Source organism: Peromyscus leucopus, chromosome 16_21, assembly GCF_004664715.2.
Source record: "Peromyscus leucopus breed LL Stock chromosome 16_21, UCI_PerLeu_2.1, whole genome shotgun sequence".
Lineage (NCBI taxonomy): Eukaryota > Metazoa > Chordata > Mammalia > Rodentia > Cricetidae > Peromyscus > Peromyscus leucopus.
Genome location: NC_051084.1, coordinates 49328730 through 49356702, shown reverse-complemented (window position 1 = coordinate 49356702; position 27973 = coordinate 49328730). Strand labels below are relative to the sequence as shown.

General features: G+C 42.3%; 1 protein-coding gene across 2 annotated transcripts in view; it reads right to left on the bottom strand.

The window, feature by feature from the left end:
• The window catches only part of Bend6 (BEN domain containing 6), a 67009-nt gene that overhangs the window by 6145 nt on the left and 32891 nt on the right, over positions 1-27973 (bottom strand). The window contains exons 3-6 of one of the 2 annotated variants that reach the window (XM_028865377.2): positions 24656-24833; positions 6691-6911; positions 5248-5440; positions 4298-4417 (exon numbers count right to left, since the gene is read on the bottom strand). In XM_028865377.2, the coding sequence (XP_028721210.1) occupies positions 4298-4417; positions 5248-5440; positions 6691-6911; positions 24656-24833 (712 nt within the window). The remainder of the gene's footprint in view (positions 1-4297; positions 4418-5247; positions 5441-6690; positions 6912-24655; positions 24834-27973) is intronic. The other variant, XM_028865378.2, reaches the window with a different exon arrangement.

Here is a 27973-nt window from a genome sequence, read left to right as displayed (position 1 = left end):
ATTAAAGGCGTCCTGGGAGGATCTTTGCTGGGTAGAGCAGAGGTCGAGAAGCTTTCCTATGAATTGCAGGCTGTGTGGTGGCACTGCTCGCTGCATGATGTCCTCGCTGGGTCCCACCCAGATGTGAAAGCCAAAAGACCTCCAGACACTTCAAAACATCTTCCGATGGGAGCAAGAAGACAGAATAACCTCCGACCCTCTGTTTAAACAACACTGTATGAAATCATCATTGCTATAACATAAGCATAAGAAATATCCTGTTAGAGACAGACAGCTTTGAGAAATTCAAGAGAAGGCTCTTAGGCCTTTAGATGGTACAGAAGTGATGGCCTAGGATTCTTCAGTTCTTATAAATCAAACCTTCTCTAGCTCGCATAAGAAACAAATGAGAACTAGGAAAAGGTCTTTATAAAGTCGTTATCTGTGAGCTCTTAGCAACGCTCAAGTACGCCACTAGAGGGCACTCATGGGATGAGAACAAATGGATTTTTCAAAAGGAAGACAGGATTTAGCTTTTCTTCTCAAAGAAAGGAAACTTAGCTGGAAAGTAGCTATCCTTTCAAATCACATTAACCAACGACAACCTGAGCTCTGTCCTGGGAGCCAAGCACAGACACACATAGAGAATGGCAGGCTGTTATAGCCTAGGAATTACAGACATCCGAATTTCTCTGTTGAAGAGAATGCTAGCAAAGTCACTGTGTTAGGGTTCCCCAGAGGAACAGAACTGATAGAATGAATGGATGAATACACACACACACACACACACACACACACACACACACACACACACACACTTATTAGAATGGCTTACAGGTTGTGGTCCAGCTAGTCCAACAGTGGCTGTCTACCAACTGAAAGTCCAAGAATCCAGTAGTTGTTCCATCTACAACGGTGGATAGCTCAGCTGGTCTTTAGCCTACATTGGAATTCCAAAAACGTAGACTCTAATGCCAGTGAAAAGATGAACATGCCACTGAGACTGAGGGCAAGCAGGCAAAGAGCTTCCTTCTTCCATGTCCTTTATATACATAGGCTGCCACTGGAAGGTGTGGCCCAGATAGAAGGTGGGTCTTCCCATCTCAAATGATTCAGTTGAGAAAAAAGTCCCTCAAAGGTGGATCCAGCTGCTTGGGTGTTAGTTAATTCCATATGTGGTCAAGTTTACTACCAAGAATGGCCATCACTGCCATTTTCCTGAAGAATACTTTGGATGTTGAGGTGTGAGGCAGGGCAGGGCTACAGTTTGCCTAAGTAAATGCCATCACATTTAGGCTCCTGTGAGTTAAACCATGACCCAGAAGAGAAAATTACAGAGGCATTCCAGTAGATGGTGCTGTGGCTAATTCAGCAAGTGCATACCAAAAAAACGTCTGGTGTGATCCTCTTTCCCAGCAGCATCTTTTGCCAAGTCTTCAGGACGTAACCTGAATGACTTCAAATAAAGGGTCTCTCCTACTTTAAACAAAGTTCCCATTCTAGTGCTGATTTCCAATTCTGACTCAAATACACATTCCTTCTTAGTCCAAGCAACTTGGGATCTCACTCACACACACACACACACACACACACACACACACACACACACACACACACGACACACACGTGTATGCATGTATGTATGTATGTGTATATGTATACATGAAATTATCAAGAATTTCAATTGTTATGAGGCAAGGTCTTACCTTAAAGCCCAGCATAGTCGATCACTATGGAGCCCCAGCTAGACTAAAAGAGCCTCCTGTTTGCTGGACGACAGGCACAAACCACCATGTCCTGCTCCTTTGGTTTGATTGGCATTAATGCCGACCAAGGTGACTTAATCAGCAAGCATAAGCAGAACTCATCTAAAAATCGTCTAATGTTCATTCTCTTTGGTAGCTGCTACAGTCAGGGACATCTGTTGTGTCTCTGCTTGGCAGTTTATGGTATTAAAATGGCATAGAATGGGGCATTAAAATATGTTATGGAATTCTGAAGTATAATAATGTGCTCCAAAGGAGAACTAGATGAACCTCAAGAGCTGGGTATGTAGCATTTAGAAGAAACTTGGTTGTTATACACCAGGGAAACCAGGTGTGTTGGTTTGAATAGGAATGCTCCCCATAGACTCACGTGTTTGAATGCTTGGCCCATAGAGAGTGGCACTGTTAGGAGGTGTGGCCTTGTTGGAGGAGGTGTGTCACTGTGGAGACAGGTTTTGAGGTGTTATATGCTCAAGCTCTGCCCAGTGTGGCAGTCTCCTTTTGCTGCCTGCATATCAAGATGTAGAACTCTCAGTTCCTTCTCCAGCACCATGTCTGCCTGCATGCCCCCCTCCATGCTCTACCCCATGATGATAATGGACTAAACCTCTGAACTGTAAGCCAACTCAATTAAATGTTTTCCTTTATAAGAGTTGCCATGGTCATGGTGTCTCTTCATCGCAATAAAACTCTAACTAAAACACTAAGTCACCTGAGGTCAAAATGAGAAGTTCTGGGGCACGCATATGCAATAATATCACAGTTAGAAAGAGATAAAATTCACAACATGGTGAAAGTTATAAACACTCAAGGAATAAAAAGGAGACAGATACCTTTACTTGCTATAACTCTTCAAGATAATCTACTAGTGTGCACGAGCTAAAAGACACAACCCCACTGCTGCTATTATATGTACGTGGGGTTTTTTGGTCTGTTTTTAGGGAAAAAAGCTTGCTGTTATCAGAGCTGGCCTTATTGTGTAACACAGTAGAAACAAGACCCTCAAGGATGATGGGGGGGGTAGCCATGGGCAGGAGATGGAGTTACCACAGTATATAGAGTTCCATATCTCCTGTGAAATACAGTCACAAGGAATGAAGACAGGTAGAGTCGTATAAAAGGCGGCATTTGGGCAAAGAACAGGCAAAACCAGTCAAAGACAGAAGAAAAGTGGTGGATTACATCAGTGGTGCGGCACTTGCCTATCATATGCAAGGCCTGGATTTGATCCTTAGAACTTCCTGAAATGAAAATAGATGTTTAGAAAAATGGGGGTGGAATGGAGAGGTGAGTGAGGAGGTAAAGGAGCTCGCTGCCAAATCAAATGGTCCAGGTTCAATCCCCAGAACCCAGATAGTGACAGGAGAGAACTCCCAAAAGTTGTTCCCTGACCTTTACAGCTTCCTCACAGTGGGCACATGGGATCATGTACATGCGTATGCATGCACATTAAATAGATGTAAATAAAAAAAGGGGGAAACTTTTCTATGTCAAATGAACCTTTACTATAATGTTGGTTCTACACACCTCCATGAGTCAACGAAAACATGAACAGTACAGCATGTGTATTTTATCTTCACACTTTTTCCATGAAAGTAGTGGAGAGTGTTATCAGTTATTATGACAGCTATCGGGGCAACCAATTCATGGGGAGAAAAGGTCCATCTTGTCTCTTAGTGGTGGACATTTCAGTCCATGATGGATTGGCCCCATGGCTCCTGGGCCTGTGGTGAGGCACAGCACCAGGGGAGTGTGTGGTGAATCACCTCATGGATGGAAGGGGCAAAAAAGGAAGAGGAAGAGATGAGGATCTCTCAGTCTCCTTCAAAGGCACACCTTAATAACCATACGGCCAAAACTCCCAGAGTTCCTAACAGCTCTCCAAAGCACTAACCAGGAGACAAAGCCTTTACCTCATGGGCCTTTCTTTGGGGGTACATTAAATACAAATTACAGCAGAAAGATTCACTGCAAAGCTGGAATGGCCAAAAATCACACTTCACCTATTTGCATGAGACAATGCCTTACTTAAAAAACAAAACAAAAAGCCGGGCGGTGGTGGTGCACGCCTTTAATCCCAGCACTTGGGAGGCAGAGCCAGGTGGATCTCTGTGAGTTTGAGGCCAGCCTGGGCTACCAAGTTAGCTCCAGGAAAGGCGCAAAGCTACGCAGAGAAACCCTGTCTCGAAAAACCAAAAAAAAAAAAAAAAAAAAAAAAAAAAAAAAAAAAAAAAAAAAAAAAAAAACAAAGAAAAAAACCCAATACCATTAAACTGTAACTACTGATTTTAATACCTACCAATACCCATCCCAGTATCTTAGAGGTTCAGCCAGGGAAAGAGACACACTTCTGACAGAACTCAGCGCTTCCCAAATTTAGATCCTTCACCAGTCCTCCTCATACCCACAGGGGCACTAGTAACATCTCACAGGCCACTAGTGCCCCCCAGCTAAGCTTCTGGAAAATGCCAGTCCACAGACAGCCGCAGAAGAGAGTCTGTTCCGTTGAAGAGCGTGCACACTTGAAAGACATACCATTCGGATCTACTTACTATCCTGAGAGTTAAGAGTTTTGCTCACATTCGGCTTCTTGGTGCAGTTATTCAGTTTCTGTCCTATCATCCTTCTAATTGAAACATCATCTGCGTTGGGAAATACCTGCTTTGTTATTCCTGCAAAAGATCACAGCCACACACAAGAGCACTCTGTGAGGAGTTCGCATCTTATGAACGGAGGCAAAATTTGGCTCAGATTTACAAAAGCAGCCCAAATTGTCATGACATATTTAAGCAGATGGATATACTCGGGTTTTCAAAGCATAGCAAAAGCTAACAGAGAGGAGATATAACCACATCATGTGTGTTTGTCTTCCTGTGACATCATTCAGCTTTAACTCTTCTACTTGCTATCAACTCCATGCTTTTTGCTCCAAGCTGCCATGGATTGATTCTTATTCATTTCTAACATTAGTTAAATAATCACTTGTTAACTAAGAGTGATCTTAGTTATATAAAGAGCTTGCTCAGAGGTGCTCCAAATTTTTTTTTTTTTTTTTTTGATGTTTGCAAAACCAAAAACTGGGAAAGGTAGATCATTGTTTTTAAGGCACTTCACTAATTTTAAAACTATGTGGTTAAAATGATCTCTTTCTAGAAACAAACAATACCCGAGGGATATAACTAAGAAAGAGAAGACAATACAAATTGTTACTGAAATTTGAAAACAGTGACGTTGCTATTTCCCGAAGCTTTGAATTTTATTAATTCAAACTTCTCAGTTATAGACACTTTACTTTTGGTTGGACATCCATTTTTTTTTTTCTTTTTGAGATGAGGTCTCATGCAGCCTAGGCTGATTGCTATGCAGCCAGAATGACACCCAGCTCCTGGGCCTCCCACATCTCTTTCCTGAGATGACAAGGATGTACCACCATGCCCAGATTTAATAACCGTCTTAATGAAAAAAGCAGTCATGTGGAAACACAGTTCAATCAAGTGATCACCTATGATTTCTTGAACTTCATTCTGATTCATAGCCGGTTTTACAACTTTGTCTCTTGAAGTGGAGGATTTTGCTCCAGTCAGACTGTGTGTGGCCATGTATTCGTTTGTGTAAAGTACTTGCATTAAGTCATTAATAAATTTCTGAGGCTTGCTCTTATTACAACGGGCAATCTGCCATTTTTCAATCTTGAACTAAAAAAAAAAAATAAGAAATGATGACTGAGATTAGAAAAGGAGACAATACCTGGAGAAACAGAAATGCTAATTAAGGCAAACCACAAAAATCAGCACTTTTAAGGTGGTATTTTGTACTTTTAGTGTATATTTTACATTCAGTTAGAGGAAACAGTAGTATTTGACACATCTGTCAGCCTTTATGAGGTATTTGCTTGGAATATATGTAAATTTTTCTCAGGTATTCGAAACGTGATGCCTTAAGATCAACCTATCCTACTTACATTTGGGAGAGTCATGGCTCTCAGAAGAGGCCCCCTCCTAACCTCTGGTTCCTGAGGATACGTTATCTCACTGGAGACTTACAAATGCAGTGAAAGCTGAGCATTTTGAGATGGGAGATTATTCTGGATCAGTTAGGTTGGCTCAATGAGTCCCTAAGAGCCGATGAGGTAGTTAGAAGAGCCCCCCGCGCCCACATAAAAGGACAGGAGGAAAGATGTGAGGGGCTTGACTGAGTGAGATGGTAGACAGAGCCCTAAGCCTACGTGAAGTGAGATGGTGGATGGAGCCCTAAACCCGCACGAAGTGAGACAGTTGTGGAGCCCTAAGCCAAGCATTAGGGGTTTTAGAAACGGGGATGACCCATCTGCAGCCAGGAAAGAAACGGGAAATTCATTTCTACAACCACTAGAAACCAGATTCTACAACAGTGACTCAAAGGGGCAGGAGACAGACTCCTTTTTAGAGTCTCCCATAAAGAATGCTCCTGCTTGCACACTGACCTCATACCAGTGAGCCCTGTATTGGATTCCGAACTTCAGAACTCCAAGAAAAAACAAATTCATGTATGTGACATCTGACTTTAACAAAAGTTTTACATTTTTAGTTTCTGCTTCTTGATCAAGAGGATCGGGGAACACACGAACGGCTGTGCACATGAGGCATGCAGAGGCCCGCACTTCTCTCAGTGACACAAAGATTCACAAGTCTGCTTCTATAACAGGTGCAAGGATTTTAATAGTTCAAAAGCTGCGTTTATTGCCAGTATTTGCTTTTAATTTTCTAAATTTGGTGTCCATTTCACAAACATTAACTCCCACTGTTAAAATAAAAGGACTCTTGGCAATAGGGAACCAATGGTTGGGACCTTTAGATGCCAAATCCGCCTACACTTACTGCGGTGATACCCTACGGCTTCACTCTTCCTTTGTGTGTGTGTGTCCAGATGTTTTCAGAGAACCAGAGGGGGCAGTATTCCAACCAACCTGCTTCTCACCAGGATGCTGCTCTTCCTCAGCCTTCAGGGAACTTGGGGAGCTGGAACTGGAGTTGGAATTACTGCACAGAGCAGCGAAGGAGTCTGGGGAGGAGTTGTTGGTCGCTCTCCAGAGAGTAGATGCTGGTGTGGACGCCACTCCTCCGCCCTTAAGCAGGGTCTCTGCCATCCCCACCAGTTCTTCAAACTGGGTGACGGCCTGTGGTAACACTGGAACGGCCAGAGAAAGCAGCATTTCACAAACACGTTAGGCGCAGTGGCATTTGCACGGTTTTTTTTTTTTTTCTTTTTTTTTAGTGTGTGTGTATGTTGCAAAGGTCTTTAGAACATTTTACTTCTTGTAATAATCTGCTAGATAATGAGCTTTGAAACGTTGGCTATATTCCAATGTCTATGTATCACTTTGAATTAAAAACAGTGTTCCAGCCAGGCAGTGGTGGCGCATGCTTTTAATTAATCCCAGCACTCTGGAGGCAGAGGCAGGTGAATCTCTGAGTTCAAGGCCAGCCTGGTCTACACAGAGAGTTCTAGGACAGCCAGGGATACACAGAGAGACTCTGTCTCAAACAAAACAAAAGAAGCCCAAACCAATGTTTTGAAAGTTGATTCTTCTCTGCTAGGACTGTGATTTGAGGGCACTGAAGCCCTTGTGTAGAGACATAACTGATACTGTTATCAGTCACATCCTACAGACCCACATTAGGCGATGTAAGTGTCAAGATACAATTAACCATGGATTTTTTTTAAAAATGTGATTGTTTAGGCAAGGAGCCAAATTCCAACAAACTAATACATTTGCAGTGTTGTGACTCAAATCTATGTTGTCATACATTAAAGATGAGTTTTGGAGACCAACTGAACTACTCTTTTTTTTTTTTCCTTGAAAACTTATATATTCCAAGTTTCATGCTATAATTTATTTTTTTTCCCCCAAAGGACAAATAGCTTGTCATTGGAGCTGGAAGAGACTTTGAACTCTGCCCAATTTAATGCCTCATTCAATGGTTGAGGGTGCTGCTTGTTATAGAGGGGAAGACCCTGAACTCTTTTGGGGGAACATTTTTATTATGCATATTGTTGAACTATAATCTTTAAACAACTAACGGATGGTGTATCCAAATCAGTACATGCGTGCTGTGTTAACAGGAAAAATTTTAAAATAAATTTATATTATTTTTACATCCCAGCTGCAATTTCCCCTCCCTTGTCTCTCCCAGTTCTACCCCACATCTCCCGTCTGTTTCTACCCCACAATCCACTCCTCCTCCATTTCTGTACAGGAAAGGGCAGGACTCCCATGGATATCAACAAAACAGGGCATATCAAGTTACAGCAAGACTAGGCACCTCCCTTGTATTAAGGCTGGGCAAGGCGACCCAGTATGAAGAGTAGAGTCCCAAAGGCAACAGGAAAATTTAATGAAGAGAATCTCCTTGCTTGTTCCTTCTGTAAGCACATTACACACTACCTGTGTGCTGCCACTTAATCAGCAATTACGTATTGAACAAGGTAAACCCTTGGATTTTCCTAAAGTGGCAGGAGTGTCTGCTAACGGTGGTGAACCCTTGAGACCACACCTAAGAGTTTATTACGCATATTGCTGAACTATAGTCTTTACAATAACTGATGGTGTTAAGTCATCCTTATATGAGGTCACTGGGAGTGGAGTCTGCCATACCCAGCAGTCTGAAGTAGAGGCTGGACACAGACAGTGTGACAGAGACAGTGGGTGTTCAAATTCATGGGCAACCAATCAACCCATCATACTCACAAGACCAACCTTCAAGAAGTCTTTGGGCACCAGAGCTCTGGGGAGCTTCCTACCCTCGGCCACACAGTGGAGCAAAGTGTCCATCACAAAAACTTTGTAGCCCAGCCCGTGCCCTCTTTCTCTTTGTGGTCTGTTTTGTATCCTCACCCCCCACCTCAAAATAAACACAGCTGTTGACTATAATGGGTTTGAATGAGTTTTGTGAGTTTTCTCTATCAAATTCTCAAAGGTGGGGGTGATTTGGGGAAAATTATCAACTTTACAGTTGGCGTCAGAAGTCTTGGGGAAATTTGCCATTCTGGAGGCTAACCTGTAGACCCCGAAGAGAAATGAAAATGTGTAAGCGCCAGGAAGAGGGATAACGTATGTTGTGGCTTTTCTATGAAACATCACTGAAGGTTCCTTTGTTGAATGGCTGGACCCCAGCTGGTTGTGGAAACTTTAGAAGGTGGGTCTCGCTGGAAGAAGAGGCCCCAGAGCACATGCCTTTGAACAGTCCACCTGGTCCCCGATTCCTGCATGGCTCTCTCTGCTTCCTGTCTATTCTGACAGCAGCAGAGTCTCCACACAATACACTCACTGGAGGCCCAGAAACAGAACCAGCTGCCCACAGACTTAACCCTCTCAAACTATGCATCAAAGGAAACCTCTCCTCCTGTAAACTGCTTCTACTAGGTACGTCAGAGTGCAGTAAAAGCAGATAGTACAGGGATTTGACCTAATCCAGACCAGGGAGGACACAGCTCAAGACTGAGCTGAGAGCTGCGGGTGAAGCAGGAATTTAACAGCCACGGAGCAGGAGAGAGGTCATCAGAGACAGAGGCCCACGTGCTCCACACCTGAAGACCCAAAGGACCAAAGCTGGGAGGCAGAGAATAGAGAATCCAAACCCGAAGTGAGGCTCCAGGGATCTTTACGGGTTTCTCTAACACAAAGGCTGTCCATGTTTCTCAGCGTACACCTTTCTCATTTCTACTTTCTTATCTCTGTTGGTGTTCACAGAGTTAGAGTCGTGCCGACACACAGCACTGTGGCCCAGCTCTCTTTCCGATTCAGGCTGTCAGGTGAATGTTTTGCTGTTTCATTAACTCTTCTTGGAACACAGTGGTTTTGAAGTCTAATTTACGAAGTCACAAGAAGAAATGAAGTAAGCGAAGGGGATGAGTTTGAGCCAGAGAGAGTTCTTCATGAGCTTGTAAGAAAACCCCTTGCTTCAGAGGTACCCACTTCTTTAGACATAGATAAGCCTTGTTAGTTCTAGAACTCAACAGATGCAGCTTCAAAAATAGACCCTCCTTCATTTTGCAATTTAATCTTTTCTGCCTTTGCTCTGCATAATACTCTAAGATTCATCACATCGTGTGTATAAATAATTGGTTACTTTTTCTTGCTAACTAGTATTCCACTACTCTGCAGCTTATACTCCGTGATGAATAATCAGCTCACCTACTGATAAATTATTTGCCATTAGAAGGCATAATTGTGATGGTTTCCTCACATTTTAAGATGTTATAATGTTTCTTCTTTTTTTTTTTCTTTTTGGATAAACTTGCTTTCTGCTTTTCTTTATGAGAAGACCCTGACAAAGCCAGAACATAGATTTCATCCGTGTCTCTAATTATGGCAATGCTGAAGAGTGCCAAGAACATAACAGAGGTCGCCAGGTACAGATGTTTCCAAGACTCAGATCACATTTCTAAACTACTCTGCGGGAAGATTTTTCTAATTTACACATGTGTCATCCACAGAAGCCCCTTTCCTTGAATGTCACAGTTTCAGCACACTTTCAACTATAACTGTTACAAGGTTAAACATATGTGCATTTGATTTTTGATTATCTGAATTTCTTTCACAAATATGTGTCAGACTGTTGGAAGGCATTGCTGGCTGGTAGAGGTCGCAGTCTACCGGAGCCTGGAAGCTGTCTCTAAGCTCCCAAGTATGGAAACACCTTCCTTCCCCAGCAAGGCTTCCCGCTCTCTACCCAGCCTTATCTGGAGGATGTCTCCAGGCCCAGGATGCCTGGCTTATCTCAAGGGTGACCCTTGTCACAGTTACCTGCAAACACTCTTCCCCTGATGGCCCACATAGTAATTAGGCAAGTGCTCTAGCCATTTGGATAGGACCTTACTGCCACATACAAAGACTTGTGATAGGAGTGTGCCACTTAATACAAATTAGGGTTTGTCCCCAGGCTCCCCAATCCTGTATATTCCTTATACTCTGGAATAAAGTGGGGCTGATTCACTGAAGTCTGTCTCCCAGAGAGCTGTCTCCGTTGGTGCTCACGGCCGCACTACAAAGTTTTCAGTCACTGCTACTGCCTCTTACCCTGTCGACCTGGTGGCCAACAGGCTGAGAGGGAAGGAGGACCCCCACATCAGATCCTGAGATGTTGATGCTTTTGTTGTTACTTTACTTTGTTATGATATAGGGTCTCATGTAGCCCTGACCGGCCTCATGCTTACTATGTAGCTGAGGCTGGACTTGAACTCCTGTTTTTCTTGTCTCAATCTTTCAAGTATTGGGATTACAGGTAAGCAAATAGCCTGCTCAACTTTTCTCCTTTTCTTTCGTTTGTTAATAACTGACAGGGCTTCTAGAGAATGCTTATAAGAATGTTGAGTGTAGTAGTTCTCAAACTGTGGGCCACAATGCCTTTGGGGTTGAACGAACCTTTCACAGAGATCACCTAAGACCATCAGAAAATGCAGATGTTTGCATTATGATTCATAACAGTAGGAAACTTACAGTTATAAAGTAGCAATGAAAATAATTTTATAGTTGGGGTCACCACACCATGAGGAACTGTATTAAAGGGTCGAAGCATTAGGAAGGTTTTGGACCACTGCTCTAGTGCATACTGTGTTAGCTATGATTACTAACTCCTTTAAATTATTAAGCATTTTAACATTTTTATTTGCTTTAATTCAAGGCTCTGTTTTGCACACCTTGAAGTTTTGGTCCCCGGATGGTGGGCCAATCATTGAGAGGAGACTGGATTATGAAAGTTCTAATCTTGTCAATGTATTAATCTACAGGTGGAGTCCTAAGTTTTTTTTTTTAAGGATTTACTAAAATATTTTTATTCATGTATAAGTGTGTGTCTATGTGAGTCTCTGTCAACACGTGTTTGAGGGTGCATAAGGGAGCCAGAAAAGGGAGCTGAGTCCCCCGGAGCTAGAGTTCAGGTGACAGTGAGGGACTGATATGGGTGCTGTGAACTAAACTACTCTTCTGAAAGAGCAAACAGTAAGAGATTTTACCTGCTAAGTCATCCCTCCATCCCAGGGTTCCTAAGTTTACGGCATTATTAAGAGGTAGCAGAAATGTTTAGAGATGGGGCCTAGATGAAGGAGGTCACTGTGGGCATGTTCTTGGGGACTGTGTCTTGTTTTGGTCCCCTCTTTGTACTTCTTTGTCACTGTAAGACAAGCAACTTGGTTCTTCCACACCCTCTGTCATGGTGTTCTACTAATTGTGACCCAGAAACAACAGATCCAGATGACTGTGACTGGAGACCTCTGAAACCACCAACTGATCCGACATTTGCTCTCAGGTATTCCGTCACAGAGACAAAAGGAGCTAAGCACACGTGCAAACACTGTCCTCTGGGTTTATCTCCTACTGTCTTCATGCCTTAAACACACACACACATACACACACACACACACAAAGCATGTGCCTACAGTTTTGAGGATGGAGTTGAGCCTGGCCTGACCACACAGAAGACCCATTTCTAAATAAACAGATTTGGGTTAGCTAGTACTCAGTGAGGCAATACATGCCTTACATGAAAAGCTCTGGGCTTGGCCTCTTGTGCTGTAATTAAATAAATATGATGAAAACATACACACACACACAGTTTTATTTTTTAGTATTTTCTTGGTAAAATGTTCACTTTTGTATGCTTTGCTTTTAAAAATCATCATCAAGATCAATTACATGGTAAATCACACTTCGTAAAATTTAATTTTTTTTTTTTTTACAAATAAACTTTTCCCCCAGGCTATATATTCCCAACCTTTATGTATGCATAAAAGTCTGTGCATTTTTCTCACATGTGTAGGATCATGTGTGTGTGCATGTTCACATGAGGGTCAGCAATTTACATCTGGTCTCCCAGTTACACTTGACTTACATGTCAACAGAGGGTCTTTCACTTGAACCCAGAGATTGCAGACCCAATCAGTTTAGCTAGCCAGCTTGCTCCCCCTGGCTGCCATTCAGGTGCCACACCTTTCTGTCATTTGTGAGTGCTGGGAATCAACACCCTGACCCTCATATTGAGGTGGCAAACACTTTACACATCTACATATTTTTGTATTGAACTATCAATTCACACTACTACTGCCACAGCCCCAAAGAATTTAGTAAATTCTTAAATAATATATTTGAAAACTAGCCAGTGTTCAAATTTCTCTGGTTGTCTTGTGTCTATGTCTCCAGTGGATCTGAGTAAGGATCAGTAAGGGTCATGTGATAAAACTGCTTCTTCTTCCTCTTGAACTGGTTTCCTCCCCGTGTTCTGGTTTTGTCCTGCAGGTTATAAGCTGGAGAGACTGAGTTAGTTGTCATCCAAGTTTTCTCTCAGTCTGGATCTTGCTGGCTGCACCCATTAAGATCTTTAATACATTTTTTTGTCCTTCTGTTTGACGTAGATCTGAAGGCTTGCTCAGGCACAGTTGGTTTCTACCAGGTGGGTGGGTTTTCACCTGACGATCACTGCTCAGATTCATTGTGTTTTAGGGGACTGCTGAGCCAGGATGCGTGTCTTACCCACCTACTAGCTCGGGTTCTTCTACCAATTCTTCTCATTCGCTCTTTGGTTCTCAGAGGTTCGTTTTTGCCACAGTAGTGGGAGGGATGCGTCTTTGGACACACGTTGTTGGCTTTCAGAGCAATACCTTTTCCCAGGTGACCACTGTATTCTTCTGTTCTGAATGCGAATGTGAACTTCTGCACGTACGCCTCAAGGGTATGTTTCTGTCTGTTATGGTTACCACGCTTCTGCGACACTCCAACTGTTCCATGTTTGGTCTGTAGGAAGCTCCTCCAGCTGCGACCTTTGTCCTGTCTCTGCTGAACTTTCTTGCTTCCCGCTCTGACATTCAAGCATGTCTTCTCCCTGAAGCTCCAGAAAGTCTCATGGTGTGTTTATAATACCTAGAGCTGACCTTTTCCATGAGAAACTCTGGGTCTTTTAGTGGCAGCTAATATCTCTGGACCATATCTGGGTGTTAGGAACATCTGCCATTGGGCTCTTGCTTCCAGGCCCACACATGAATAATATTAGGAAACATATGCAACTTTTTTTTTTTTTTTGTTAGTTATTTTTAGACAGAATTTTGCTAGGTAGTCCAGGCTGGCCCTGAACACAGTGTACTGCACAGGACTGCCTCAAACTCACAATCCTCTTTAGCCTCCTCAGGTCCTAAGATTTTAAATGTGTACAACTGCAATCAGAGAGGTTACTTAATAAAAGAGAGTGTCAGATTCCTCGGAGCTGGGGTCACAGGCTGTGAGCCTGATATGGAGCCAGGGTTACCAACATGGTATTAGCTCTCCCTCAAACGCATCCTCCTAAGCTCTGTGTCCCGATCCTTCTAGATTAGGCTCTATGGGGATGTGCATTCTGCCCACTGAATGGCTAGCTCTTGACTGTCCCTCACCTCTAACTGTGTGGTAACCTGTCCTGCCATCCATCTACCCTGTGTAGCCTTGCGCAAGCTGTTATTCCCTCAGATTGATTTAAGAATAGTTTGGCCAGTTAGTAAAAGCAAACGTAAGATCTGGCTGTCACTCAGTTGGCATAGTGTTTGCCTAGGATGCATGAAGCCCTGGGCTGGACCCCCAACACCAAATGAGCCAGATGTGGTAGTGCATGCCTGCAATTTCAGAATTCAGGAGGCTCAAAAACAAACAAACAAACAAAAAAACAACAAAATGATCATTGGCATTTTGACTGAGGAATCAAGCTCCTAGCTTCTTCAGGATGAATTGGAATCTCTCTTCCTGTCTTTGACTGTGACACGCCTCTCAGTTTATATAAGTTTGTTATATTTCTCAGTTATATGTTTTCATTTACATCCCACACACTTATGCCAGGGTAATAGTCGATACTTAGAGCTACTTGTAATCGATAGGAGTTAGTTTTTTCTTTTTCTCTCTTTTTAAGGACATACTAAATTTCTGGCATATAAGAAAATAATTAAAAAAAATGGTAGTTCTAAATATTGGATGTCTATTTCCTAAGAGGAATTTATTCTTATTTTATATATTTAATGTCTTCCTCTCAGTGTGTGTGTGTGTGTATACGCACGTGTGGAGGTCAGAGGAAAACTTGTGGGAATTGGTTCTCTTCTACCGTGTGGGCTACAAGGATCAAACTCAGGATTGCCAAGCTGACAGACGGCAGGGCCTTTGCCCGCTGAGCTTTCTCACTGGCAAGGATTTATTATTCTTTCAATAAGATAAGGCTTAACATCCAGCATCCCGCCCCCTCCCCTCCCTACTCCTGTTACTCTTGGAGGCTCTCACACCAACCCATTTACTTGTTAATTATGGATTAGTCTTCACAACTTTACATAGTTGTAATTGACAAATGTAACTATTTCCTGATTTTGTTCAGATTCAGAGAATTTCATCTGTGTAATAATGTAATGTAGCCTCCTTTAAATTCTCCCCCCACCCCCATGGAAACACCCAGAGTTCATACATACAAACAAAACTGCACTCTCCTCTGCCATCCCTGCCTGCATACTCTAACAGGATGGCTGGTTTAACAAATACCATGCTTACAATGGATCACAGTTGTCTGGGTACCATAGTTTTTCCCTTTTCTGGGATGACTCTCTCATTTGCGGGAAGCACATTCTACTTTTGGCTCTCAAGGTAGAAGGTCCTCAGGGTGTATTTTGGAGATTTTATGTAATATTGCTCTATTACCCTTGTACTGGGTTCACAGTTTCACATGATAGAGAATGAAGTCATTTCCCTTAGATTATTGAAGATATTGCTTGGCCCCTGGGGAAATTCCAGTATTGCTGGTGAGTCATCTAAGGCCATTTTGATTCCTGTCCTTAGCCTCGGACATGCTTGTTCTGAAATTTCACAATGCTTTGGGCAACTATTTTAATTCATTATATGGGGATTTGAGTGGTTTGTAATCTCATGAAATGTTTAAAACTATGCCTAAATTTAAATGTAAATGTTATTAAACTTAAAATCATTAATATTCATAACTGCTAATCAATATTTATAATCGAGAGTACAATTTACTACGGGAAAACAGGTATTCGTTTTCATTTACGGTATAAGGGATTGGTCCTGGGTCTTTGTGCATGCTAAGCACTCTATCACTGAGCTACATCTGTAGCTCAAGTATATAAACATATTTGTTTTCAGGTGGTGTCCTTTGATCTAGAAATGCATACCCTTCAGTTCCAGAAAGACACTGTATGGATTCTTTAAAACAATTTCTACTCCTTCTATTTTTAAGGTCCCTTGTTTGGGTGTCAGGACTAATTCTGTATTTGCTTAGTAATGGTTATTTCTTTTTTCTTTGTCTTCTTGCTCTAATATCCATAATATTCTCTTAACTTTCACTTCCAGATAGCCTACTGAGGTTCTAAATTCTGGTTCTTTGAATATTTACTTTTAGAGCTGTTCTGTTTTTGTTTCATGGACACAGAACCTTTCCATAGTGGACTTTTCTCCTAATAGCTGCCTCACATTTATTTCCTCTGTTTCCCATGAGAGAATGTTTTCATGTATCAGTTTTTTTTTACACTTTATGTTGTGTGTGCATGTGCATGCATGTGTGTATACATGTGCCACAGTGCACACGTGAAGGTCAGAGGAAAGCCTTACAGTGGTCAGTTCTTTCTTTCCACCATGTGGTTCTGGGGATCAAACTCAGGTCACTAGGCTTATGGCACATACATTAACCCTTTGAGTTATGTTATCAGCCTATGCCAAAATAATTTCTCAAATAATCATACACTCCTTTTTCTAAGATGTGCCAAATGTCCCTGAGTCCACAGCTCTGGCTCAGCCTCTCTTGAAAGAAAACGCGCCAGGAGGTGGTGGCCCTCGCCTTTAATCCCAGCACTTGGGAGGCAGAGCCAGGCGGATCTCTGTGAGTTCGAGGCCAGCCTGGGCTACCAAGTGAGTTCCAGGAAAGGCGCAAAGCTACACAGAGAAACCCTGTCTCGAAAAAAACCAAAAAAAGAAAAAAGAAAAAAGAAAGAAAACGCATTCTTCTGATGTGGTCTAGAAATGATAGTGTGCTTTGGTTTTCAAGCCATTACCTCCTCAGAAGTGCAATTCCTATAGCTTTTATCAATTCGGCAGCATGATTTTGGCTTATTTTACTTTAGTCTGTCCACTGCTTCCTTGGCCACAACCTCAGTCATTGGGTTGAGAACTTTCACTTTTCACCAGCTCAAGTCAGTCATCATTGATCATCTGCTTTTCAGCTTCTAAAGTTTCATTGACAACATTTATATCTGTGATCTTTTCTAGAGTTTTCTTGATTCTTGTGCTCCTGTTTATTCTACATTTACTTTTGGTTGCATTTCAAGATGGGAGGGGGATTATAATGCTTAACTTAAGCTTTCTGAGATATTTAAGTGCTGAGAAAAAGTGTGATTTATGAGGCTTTCCTGAATCTCCCTTGTTAGAAGAGTTGGGTTTTAGGTGGACTGGTTCCTGGCTGCACAAATGGAATACCGCGTACTGCCTTTCACATGGCATATGCTTGCCGGTTGTATTGGATAGGGATGCTTCAAATGTTCACACACGCATAGCATGCACACATTTGCTGCTCCACAATGGCATATATACTCTGCTATTCTTCTTAGTGGGATCCCTCGACAAACAGCCCTGATTCTAACTTTATTTTCTTTCTTTTTCTTTTCTTTCTTTTTTCTTTGAGACAGGGTTTCTCTGTGTAGCTTTGCGGTGCCTTTCTTGGAACTCACTCTGTAGCCCAGGCTGGCCTCGAACTCACAGAGATCCATCTGCCTCTGCCTCCCGAGTGCTGGGATTAAAGGCATGCACTACCACCACCCGGCCTGATTCTAACTTTAAAGAGTTGCTGGGAAACTCACTGCATGTGAGATGACATGTGGTCTCTTCTCAGACCCTTCCCTTATTAGAATCTGAGTTGGTTAATTCTTGGTCATTGTGACCAAGTATCTGACTCAAACAGGTTAAAGAGAGGACAGATTTCTTTCAGCTCACTGTTTCAGAGATTTTCACCCACAGCCAGCTGGCCCTGTCGGTTTTAGGCCACTGCAGAAACATGGTAACAGACAGGCATGGCGGAAGAAAAGCTGCTCACTTCATGGCATCCAGGCAGTAGAGGGAACAGCAAGGACCAGGGCTCACATACAGCCTTCAAAGCGCGGCCTCAGTGTCCTCCATTCTTCAACCAGGCCTCACCCACTAACAGTCTGTCTTAGCTAGGGTTTCTATTGCTATAATAAAAATCATGAGCAAAGGTAACTTTGGGAGAAAAGGGTTTATTTTATCTTAAAAGTCTATTATAAAAAGAAGCCAGGACAGAACTCAGGACAGGAATGTGGAGGCAGGAACAGGAGCAGAGACCAAGGAGGAGTGCTGCTTACTGGCTTGCTCAGCCTGTTTTTTTTTTTTTTTTAATTTTAATATCATCCAGGACCACTTGACTAGTTGGTGGCACCAACCACAATGGGCTGGGCCCTCCACATCAATCACCAATCAAGAAAATACGCCACGAGCTTGCCCACCGGCCAATCTGGTGAAGTCATATGCTCAGTTGAGTTTTTTTCTTCCCAAATGGTTCTAGCTTGTGTCAAGCTGATATAAAACTAGCCGGGACATAGCCCATTCAGTATGAGTTCACCAGTGGAATAATTAATTGATGAAGTTAGTGTTCCCCTGAGCCAATCACCTCTTAGTAACAGCACCTGGTACAAAAGAAGCTTTCAACCCACAAACCTATTTGAGGATGCTCTATATCCACACTGTAGGAGGACTGTGCATTGGATTTGAATCTTCTGGTGTCTTTCTAGTTCCTAGGCATAGCTTCACAAGGAGGCCAGTTATCACCATGCTATTTAAAATTGTAAATATTCCCCTCCCTTAAATCACAATCTTTCTTTACCACTTTATTTTTTCAATGAGTTTTAACATTATCTAAAATATTAAATAATTTATTATATTGTGTTTTTTTTTATTGTGCCCCTGCTCTCCTTCCACACAGATGACTATGTTCACACATAAACACTGGCTTCATGGCAGTAGGGACCTTAGTTTTTCCACTGACTGTCTTAGGTACTTAGCACAGTGCTGAGATACAACATTGCTGTGGAGTGCAGACATGAAAACATACGGCAGGAGGCTTTGGCAGCTCCTGACTCTCCAGCTGCCCAGAGCCCGCCCAACAGACAACTTTACTACTTTTTTTCTAAGTGTTACATTCTGGTGAGTGTGTACCTGGCTGGGCAAGGAGATATGAGCAGATGGTATTAGATACATAATCAATTGAATGAATGTATAACTGTCAAAGGAGAGAGAGGGCAGGAGACGAGGGGAAAAATCCCTGGAAAAAAAAGACACTGAAATTTAGATGTAAGGAGCCCAGTAAAGGGTGAGTTTCGAGTACAGACCTCCAGCAAAGGAAGGTTCAAGCGAGAGGTACCAGGAAGAAGTTTCTGAGCAGAGGGAATAAAGATGATGAAGACAAACTTGATTTCTTCTTAGAGGGAAAGTTAGTGGGTCAGTATGGCTGGATCACACCAAGAAGAGAGAGAGAGAGAGAGAGAGAGAGAGAGAGAGAGAGAGAGAGAGAGAGAGAGAGAGAGAGAGAGAGAAGCCAGAGAGTTGAGGGGAGGAAAGTACCCTAGTCCTTCAAAAACGAAAGAAATTTCATTTCTCCACGAGTGACTAGGAATTTGTGTGTGTATGTGTGTGTGTGTGTGTGTGTCGGGATGGGGTTATGGGGTAGTGGGTGGGAGGCAGCGTTAGTTAAGCTGAGGAGTGACATGAATGGGTTTATAACTAACAGAGCTGTTCCGACTGTGTTAAGGATACACTGCCTAGGAGCAAGAGAGCCAGCATGGAATTATTAGGAGGCTGCCATAAACTCTGTGTGGGAGATAATGGTAGCTTGAAAAAGAGGAGTACTACCGAGTGGAGAGGTGGCACAGTGGTTAAGAGCACTGGCTGATCTTCCAGAGGACCTGGGTTCGATTCCCAGCAACCACATGGTGGCTCACAACTGTTTGTAACTCTAGTTCCAGGCGATCTGACTCTCCATTCTGGCCTCTTTGGGCACTGCACACACAGTGCACAGATAGATATGCAGGTAAAACACCCTTACACACAAAATAATAAAAGTTATTTTTTTTTAATTTTAATGATTAGCAGTAGTGGTTGTGAGAAAAGAGATCGAGTTGTAGAACTGTTTTGAGTATAAACAGTGAAAACAATATAGAAAACAGAGGATGACATTGTGGCTTTTTGGCTTGAGAACTGGAATCTACGTGAGGAAGGGAGACAGAAAGGGGGTCAGGATAGACTCTTGAGTTGTTTGTGATAACAATGAGTCTTGGTGAACAAGGATTTGGGAAAGTCTAGGCACGTGTTGTGGTTTGGATACGAAGTGTCCCCACATTGGCATTGATCATGTATTGAAGACAAAGTCCCTAGTGCAGCATGTTCAGACCTGGACCTTTTGCAAAGTGACTGGGTCATGAGGGCTCTAATGTCACCAGTAGATCTATTCCTTGATGCTTCATGGGGCGTTTTTGGGAGGTGGTGGACAGTAGGATGGGGCCTTGGTGGAGGAAGTAGGTCATCTCTGGGTCATGCTATGGAAGGAAGCGTCTTGTTCCCTGCTCCTTTCTCTCTCTCCTTCCTGGTTGCTAACAAGGTGAGCAGCTCTGACATACCATGCTCTCTTTGCTGAAGTGTAGTATCTTGCTTTGAGCCCAAAGCGATGGAGCCATCTGAACATGAATTGACACCTCCAAGTCCGTAAGCCAAAGTAAATCTTCCCTCCCTTAAATGGAGTTTCTCGATTTAAGAATTTCTCAGTAACAGAAAGTCTGACTAACTGCAGAGCATCAAAGCTCATGGATGGATTTTTTAATACCCAATGATTACAGATGAGAACATTACGGGAAGACTGGCATCAGATGGCTGCCTTGAGTCATGACTACCCAGAAGCTAGAGAAAGGCCTGGAAAGCCTCCCTTAGCACCTCTGCTGGCACCCTGATTTTGGAATTCTAGCTTCTGGAATTGTATCAAAAAAACTTTCCTGTGTTCTTAGCCTTTCAGGCTGTGGCATCTTGTACCTGCTGCACTCAACACTGGAGCATGACGGGGAATGGTGATCGGAGGACAGTAATCCTGGTGGGATTAAAAGAACTTGATTCAAATGAGGCCCATAAATAATACCTGATGGGAAACTGAAGAGAGTATGTATATGAACACCTTTTAAAGGGCTTTTCTTTCTCTCTCTCCTCCATCTCTCGCCCTTCTTTGTCTTTCCTTTGTTTTCCTCCTTTTATAAAAATCCTATATTTCATCCTAGTTATAGCAATACAATTTACATATTAAGTAACACTATTAATAGACTCATTTGATATGGTTTTCAATAGAAGAAAGGGAGAAGTATGAGGTTATAAAACCCTTCTCTTTCTCTCTCTCTCTCTCTCTTTTTGCTGGTCATTGTGGCAAATGTGTTCATGACATTATGTCTAGCTCCTAGTGCACAAATGGTCAGAGGGATAAAAAGGAGGATCAATCTTCCCAAGCACTGCCTCAGAGGAGAATTCTTTTGGATGGCAAAATGGTTCTTACTATTTCCATGCAGTGAATGTTGAATTCACATAGCCACTCTAAGGCAGGGGGAGGGGCCTATACCCCACCCTTCCTCATTACCTAATATGACCCTCTCTGGGCTCCTTTTGTCATTTCTGAGTTTGGGTCACATTACATAACATAATATTTTCCAGGCACATCCACTTCCCTACACATTTCATTCTTCTTTACAGGTGAATAGTATTCCATAATGTCCACACACTGCATTTTCATTGTCTAGTCTTCTGCTGATGCACATCTAGATTGCTTTTGTGTCTTTATTATTGCAGTGAACATGGGTGTGGGCTCAACTGTGTGGTAGGATGGAGTCCTTTGTGTCTACACCCAGGACTGAAATAGCTGGGTCATAATTAGTAGTTCTGTTTTTAATTTTTTGAGGAAACTCCTGGTCCTCCTGCTTCTGCCTCCTATGTGCTGGGATTACAGGCCTGTGTTACCACACCCAACTTAAGGAGTTTTTCCATGAATAAAAGGAGAAAAGTAGGGCAGAAGGTGGAGAATCAAATGACTTAAAAGTTTTATTTTTATTTATTTTTTAATTTCATGTGTATGAATGTTTGCCTGCATGTATGTCTGTGTCGTATGTGTGCTTGGTGTTCAGAGGCCAGAAAAGAGCACTGGATCCCCTGGAACTGGAGTTACAGAAGGCTTTGAGCCTTTATGTATGTACTGAGAATTGAACCTGGGTCCTCTGGAGGAGCAGTCAGTGCTCTTAACTGCTAAGTTATCTCTTCAGCCCTCTATAGGGTTGCAAGCCTCAAGAATACATTATAGAGGTTTAGCTGTATATAATAAAGCTATACCTAGAAAGGTCAAGGAATCTTTCTAGAGGAAAGCCGTATTCAGGGAATATTTGACATTATTCAGCTTTTAATATATCAGCTGTCTTCTGCTATGAATTTCTTGTGCGCTCATATACTAATAGGCCTTACCAGTAAAAGTATAAGCTTCTCAGACCTACTGCTGATCTGAACTAGGTAACACCCCTACAGAGCCTAGGAGACAGATGGGCATGTAGATGCATAGCTTTGTTTCTTGTGCAAATGAAGCTCTGACCATCTCTTTCCTTCAGGCCTAGTGGCATTCCAGAGCTAATGACTCAGGTCAAAAGAGTTTTTTTGCACAACCAGGTATAGTAAAGACTGGAACAGAATTCCTGGTCCAGACAGAGTCACATGGCTGGAGGAGAGAGGAATAAGGCAGAGTTTTCTGTAGATGGTAAGGGCAAATGTGGCACAGCCAGACGAGAAAGGAGCAAGAAAAAGTTTTTGCAGATTGTAGGTGGATTTGAATGAAGTTAGGAGAGGAGAAAAGGAAGGAAACATGGGAGACAGAGGAATGGAGGATGAAGATGAGATCAAGAGCATAAGAGCTTAGTTAGGGCTGTGAGAAGACAGGAAGTGAAGGGACAGAGAAGAGCTAAGCATGAGGGCAGAAAAGAAGCTGTGTAGAGAGAGAACTGACTCAGAAGAATAAAGTGTACGGACTAAGAGTTTCGTGTACCTAGATTCAGTTAATATTGTCAAAGATTAGATTATCAGCTGGTTGTAGATCCTTCTTGGACCCTGGCAGTGGGCTATAGAGGGGCTGGACCTCCCATAGTCCGAGTTACTATAGCTTTCTTTTTCCTTCCTCTCTCCCTCCCTTCCTCTCTCCCTCTTTCACCTGCTCTCCCTCCCTCTTTCTGCTTCTGCAGTCAATAAACAAACAAACAAATAACAAAAACAGATGAAGGCAATAATAAGTCACCATTCCCAAATCTCCCAGCTTGTGCTAGGCATTGGGTATAGAAGTTATCTTTGTTTCATCCAATTCCCATAGTAACAAGGAAACAACACATTTTGACCCATTTTGTAGATGAGGAAGTTGAAACTGGGGGAGAGGGCAGAGAAAGAGGACACACCACCGTGCTATAGCTAGTCAGTAGACTTGGGACCGAAATCAAAGTGTATAACCTTAAATCAGAGCTCGACCAGCAAGTTATTCTAATGTTTTGTCTTTGCTTTCCAGCACATTCAAAGCTTGAGAGCAGATTACATCACAACAGGAATTCTGTTCTCTGAAAACGTCACCAAAAGAAAACAACAATTACAAAAATCGCAATCTTTAAAGCAAAGAACTAAGGGGCTGATGGTTACTTAATGGAATAAACACACTTCTGCTCACATGTGGCTTGTTGTATTTACAGCTATGAAATTCTTAAATTTGATATATATCTTAGGCAAAAGTGACTCATTTGTCAACCTCCGACTTCACTCATGCTCTAGCCTCTGTCATCTTGTCTGTCCCCAAGACTTCTATGGAACTACATGCTTCATTTCCATAGTTACTGTCCTAGAGTAGCTGCTATCAGGCTAGTCTGGATGGCCGTGACACCTCCTGGTGGCTGGTCTTCACCTCCTTTCCTGTGCCACCTGTACCAGTTCTGAACCCAGAAGCACACTGTCAAAAACGTTCTGCATATTTGGAGTTTCACATCATGATGCTGAAGATATGAGAACTGCCAGATACTCAGCAGTTCAAAATGCCTAGAGGGCCAAACTGTGAACTGAAGCCGTATCATTCTTGAAAAATAAATATGAAGTTGAGGGGGGCATGCTGGGAGGGCCTGGAAGGAGCTGAAGGGAGGAAATGGAGGTGGGTATGATCATAATACATTGCATACATATATCAAATACCCAAAGAACAACACCATTGTAAAATAAACTGGAACACAAACAGATCCTACGGAAAAGAGAAAAGCATCAAGCCAGGTTTTTGTTTGTTTGTGTGTTTATTTTTTGTCTTTAATTTTCTTAGACTGACCCTTTTCTGTTTGCTTCTAGACTGTAGTCATGCTCTTAAGCCACTGTTCCCAACACCAAAGCTCGTGTGCAGCCCATGGAACCAGTGAGATCAGTGGCTCGTAGCCGATCACAACAGTCCCCTTTGTGGGGTCTTCCTGAAGGAAAAGTCGAAGGAGTCCCCGTGGACACCACGGCATGTTAGTTTGGCCTGACTAGTTTTTTCCCCCCCTCTGGGGCCCAGCATGTAAACAGCTTAAGTTAAGTTCAGTAAATAGCTGCTGAACACTACTAAATGAATACAAGACTGGGGACATTGCAGGACAATCTAAATTATGTGTGCAATGACTTAATGCTTCCATATTTAAATTTTGCTGTGGACCGATTTCTTAAAATGTAATTTTGGAGCTCTCTCAGGAACTGATTTTCTTTTCCATTTTTAACTATTGATCTACAATAATCCAATATTTTACACCAATCACATATTGTCCCTTTTATCTGAAAGGCCAATCCCTTTAAGGTTTACCTTGTAACATGACCAAAGACTGCCGAAGCCGGCTGTTCTCCTTCCGGATGTTGGTCAGTTTTTCTTTCAGGTTTTTGATTTTGGTACAAAGTTCCTCCTTGGACAGTTCTGCTAAGGGAGTTTCATCATCGCTGGAGCTCTCGCCAGGCAGGAAGGCATTTCCTGAATATGGGTCTCTCTAAAACACAAGGCACAAACAACAAAAGACACCTTGCAGTTCCCTGAACAGCTCCCCCATGCTTGTATGCCAGCACCAAACGGAATTATTGTGAATTTTTAATAACACCTTGAATTTGCCGAGGAAGTCTCACAGAATAATTCAGTTTGGTGCTAGGACAGACAAAGACAACATACCAAGAAATAGGATAGAGAGGTTAAGAAATAAATGCCTGAGCCTGAAAATTGGGATGTATAATAGAGTGGTTGGCAGCTTACCAGGGAAGTGAGATCTGCTCAACAAAGGATGCCAGAATGCTGCTGGCCCATTCAGCCTTGGAAAAACAGGTAAAGAAATGGGTCCCTGCCTTGTTCTAAACACACATGCATGCACTAACACACACACACACACACACACACACACTCACACACAGAAAGAGATTCATACACACATCCACCCACATGTAGGTGCTTACACATGTGTAAACATATACTTGCATACTCACACACATGCACATACATATTTATACATATATATACACACACAGTTGCATACAAACCCCTGCATGCATTAAGAATTTATACATCAAAAGCAAAATGCAAAAATTATACAAAAGACATAAATATATGTATTTAAAACTTGGAGCGGGCATTTCTTAGATATAAAATCTCTAATTGCAATATTTAAAAAGAACTTTTATTCATAGGCACACTAAACAGAGAAAAAGACAATAAGAACCAATTCAAAATTGGTTATAATATGATGTTTGTGGTTTTGTTATATGTATTACATTATATGTTACATTTAATATAATGTCATATCTGCAGTGTTGTTAATCAAAACAAACTCAATGGAAAGGTGAGCAAATGATAAGAAGAAGGCATTTTACAGAACAGAAAACGTATACGGCTCATCAGTAGTCACAGAGATACACATTTCATTAGTGAGCAGAGATAAGGTCAAAATCATCAATTACCATTTGGGCAAAAACCACGGAATCTGACAAACCTAACAGAGTGGACATGAATCACTGAGATTCTCTATATGTTGCTGCAGGAAGAGAACTTGGCCCACCACTTTGGAAAGCACTGTGATACTCTCCTGTGAAGTTTAAAATTTACCTCCTGTGCTCTTGCGAATGGTCCCCAGACCTGTGTGTGCATACAGGAAAACACGTGCAGGACTTCCAACAGAAGCAAGATTAATAATGGTGAGAATCTGAACACAATCCAAGTGTCTCCTGTCAGGACAGGGGACAGGGCTCTTGGGCTGGATTCTGACAGTGGGATTTACACAGCATGACAGTGATGTCACATGACAGGGGACAGGGCACTTGGGCTGGACTCAGACAGAGGGATTTACACAGCATGACAGTGCTAAGTCACATGACTGGGGACAGGGCACTTGGGCTGGACTCAAGACAGTGAGATTTACCCAGCACTGACAGTGGATAAATTAGAGCCACAGAGAATCAATGTTAGTACAATGCAGAGTGAAATAAGCAAGTTCCAGAGGTAAATGTACAATGTATCATTTGGACAGTTAAGAAGTAAACAAGCTCCTTAGGAAGCTGAGGCAGGGGGATCACTTGACTCCAGGAAACAAGCTCACTCTTAAACAACATAGTGAAAACCCTCCTCAAAAGACAGAAGTGAGGAATGATAAATTATTTAGAAACTTGTATTATACATTAATATGCAATCTACAATATGAAGTAGATATTTATATATGACTCAGTTTTATATGTGTGTGCGTGAGGTTTTTTTTTTTTTTTTTTTTTTTTTTGTGTTTTTGAGACAGGGTTTCTCTTGTGTAGCTTTGGAGTCTTTCCTGGAACTTACTCTGTAGCCCAGGCTGGCCTCTAACTCACAGAAATCTGCCTGCCCCTGCCTCCCGAGTGCTGGGATTAAAGGTGTGCGCCACCTCGACCCGGCTTTAGGTGTATTTTTTTTTTTTTTTTTTAATGAAAAGCAGGCTAGGGGCGGAGTTCATTGGTGGAGTGGTTGCTTAGCATGTGCAAGACTTAAACCCTGCAGTGGGGAAGGAGGGGACTGAATACATTACAGGCAATATTGACAGGGGAGGGATTGTTTGGGGGTTATCTGAGGTCGGGAAGTGGTTTTACTGGAGTTTATTTCTCTTTAAATAAACACATGCATAGGAAAAGAGAGCACTTGTTCCTCAGTCTCCCTGTCCAAACAGCAGTACCCTATCACTGTGTGTATCAGAAGCTTTCTTCATGTTAGAACTTTTCTATTCCTCAGGTTTCTTTTCCCAAGTTTAGACTCTAGGCCAGGGGTTCTCAACCTGTGGGTCTCAACCCCTTTGGGGATTCCCTAAGACCATTAGAAAGCACAGATATTTACATTACAATTCATAGCAGTGGCAAAGTTATAGTTATAAAGTGCCAACAGAAATAATTTTATGGTTGGGGGGTTCACCACAACATGAGGAGCTGTATTAAAGGGTCACCGCATTAGGAAGGTTGAGAACCACTGCTCTAGGGAACTTGGGATTTGATCTTTATAAATCTCATACTATGCTGTGTACAGTAGGCATTTTACCATCTCTGTCATTGTGGTAAGATGTGATAGGCTTTTCTTCCCCTGTAGCTCATTCCCATCCTTTACTTCTCTCTACTTTGCATTCACAGTTTCTCTATTGGGATTGCCACAAAGTTAATTCTTGGATTTATTGTCTCAGAGAAAAGAAAGTACAGATTCACCCCAAAAGAAAGCTCGCGTTTATTTTTTAGTTTTACAAATAGCTTTTGAGGTCAAAAGTGAGACAATAATTGGAAATGTCTCAAACAATGATGAGATTAAAAAAAAACCAAACCATAAACTACTAAACTGGTGTGTGTGTTCACACACATGTATACATGCATATATATATGTATACACATATATACGTATACAAATACACATATAAGTGCCATTGCGTGTGTGTGTCTGTACACATCACCGGAAATTTCAGTGTTGAAGGCCATGTATAAACACCAAATTCAGATGCATACAGCAGGAAGGTTTTTAAAAAATGAACCTGAGGCCTGGTGGTGGAGGCGCACGCCTGTGATCCCAGCACTTGGGAGGCAGAGGCAGGTGGATTTCTGTGAGTTTGAGGCCAGCCTGGTCTACAAAGTGAGTTCCAGGAAAGGCACC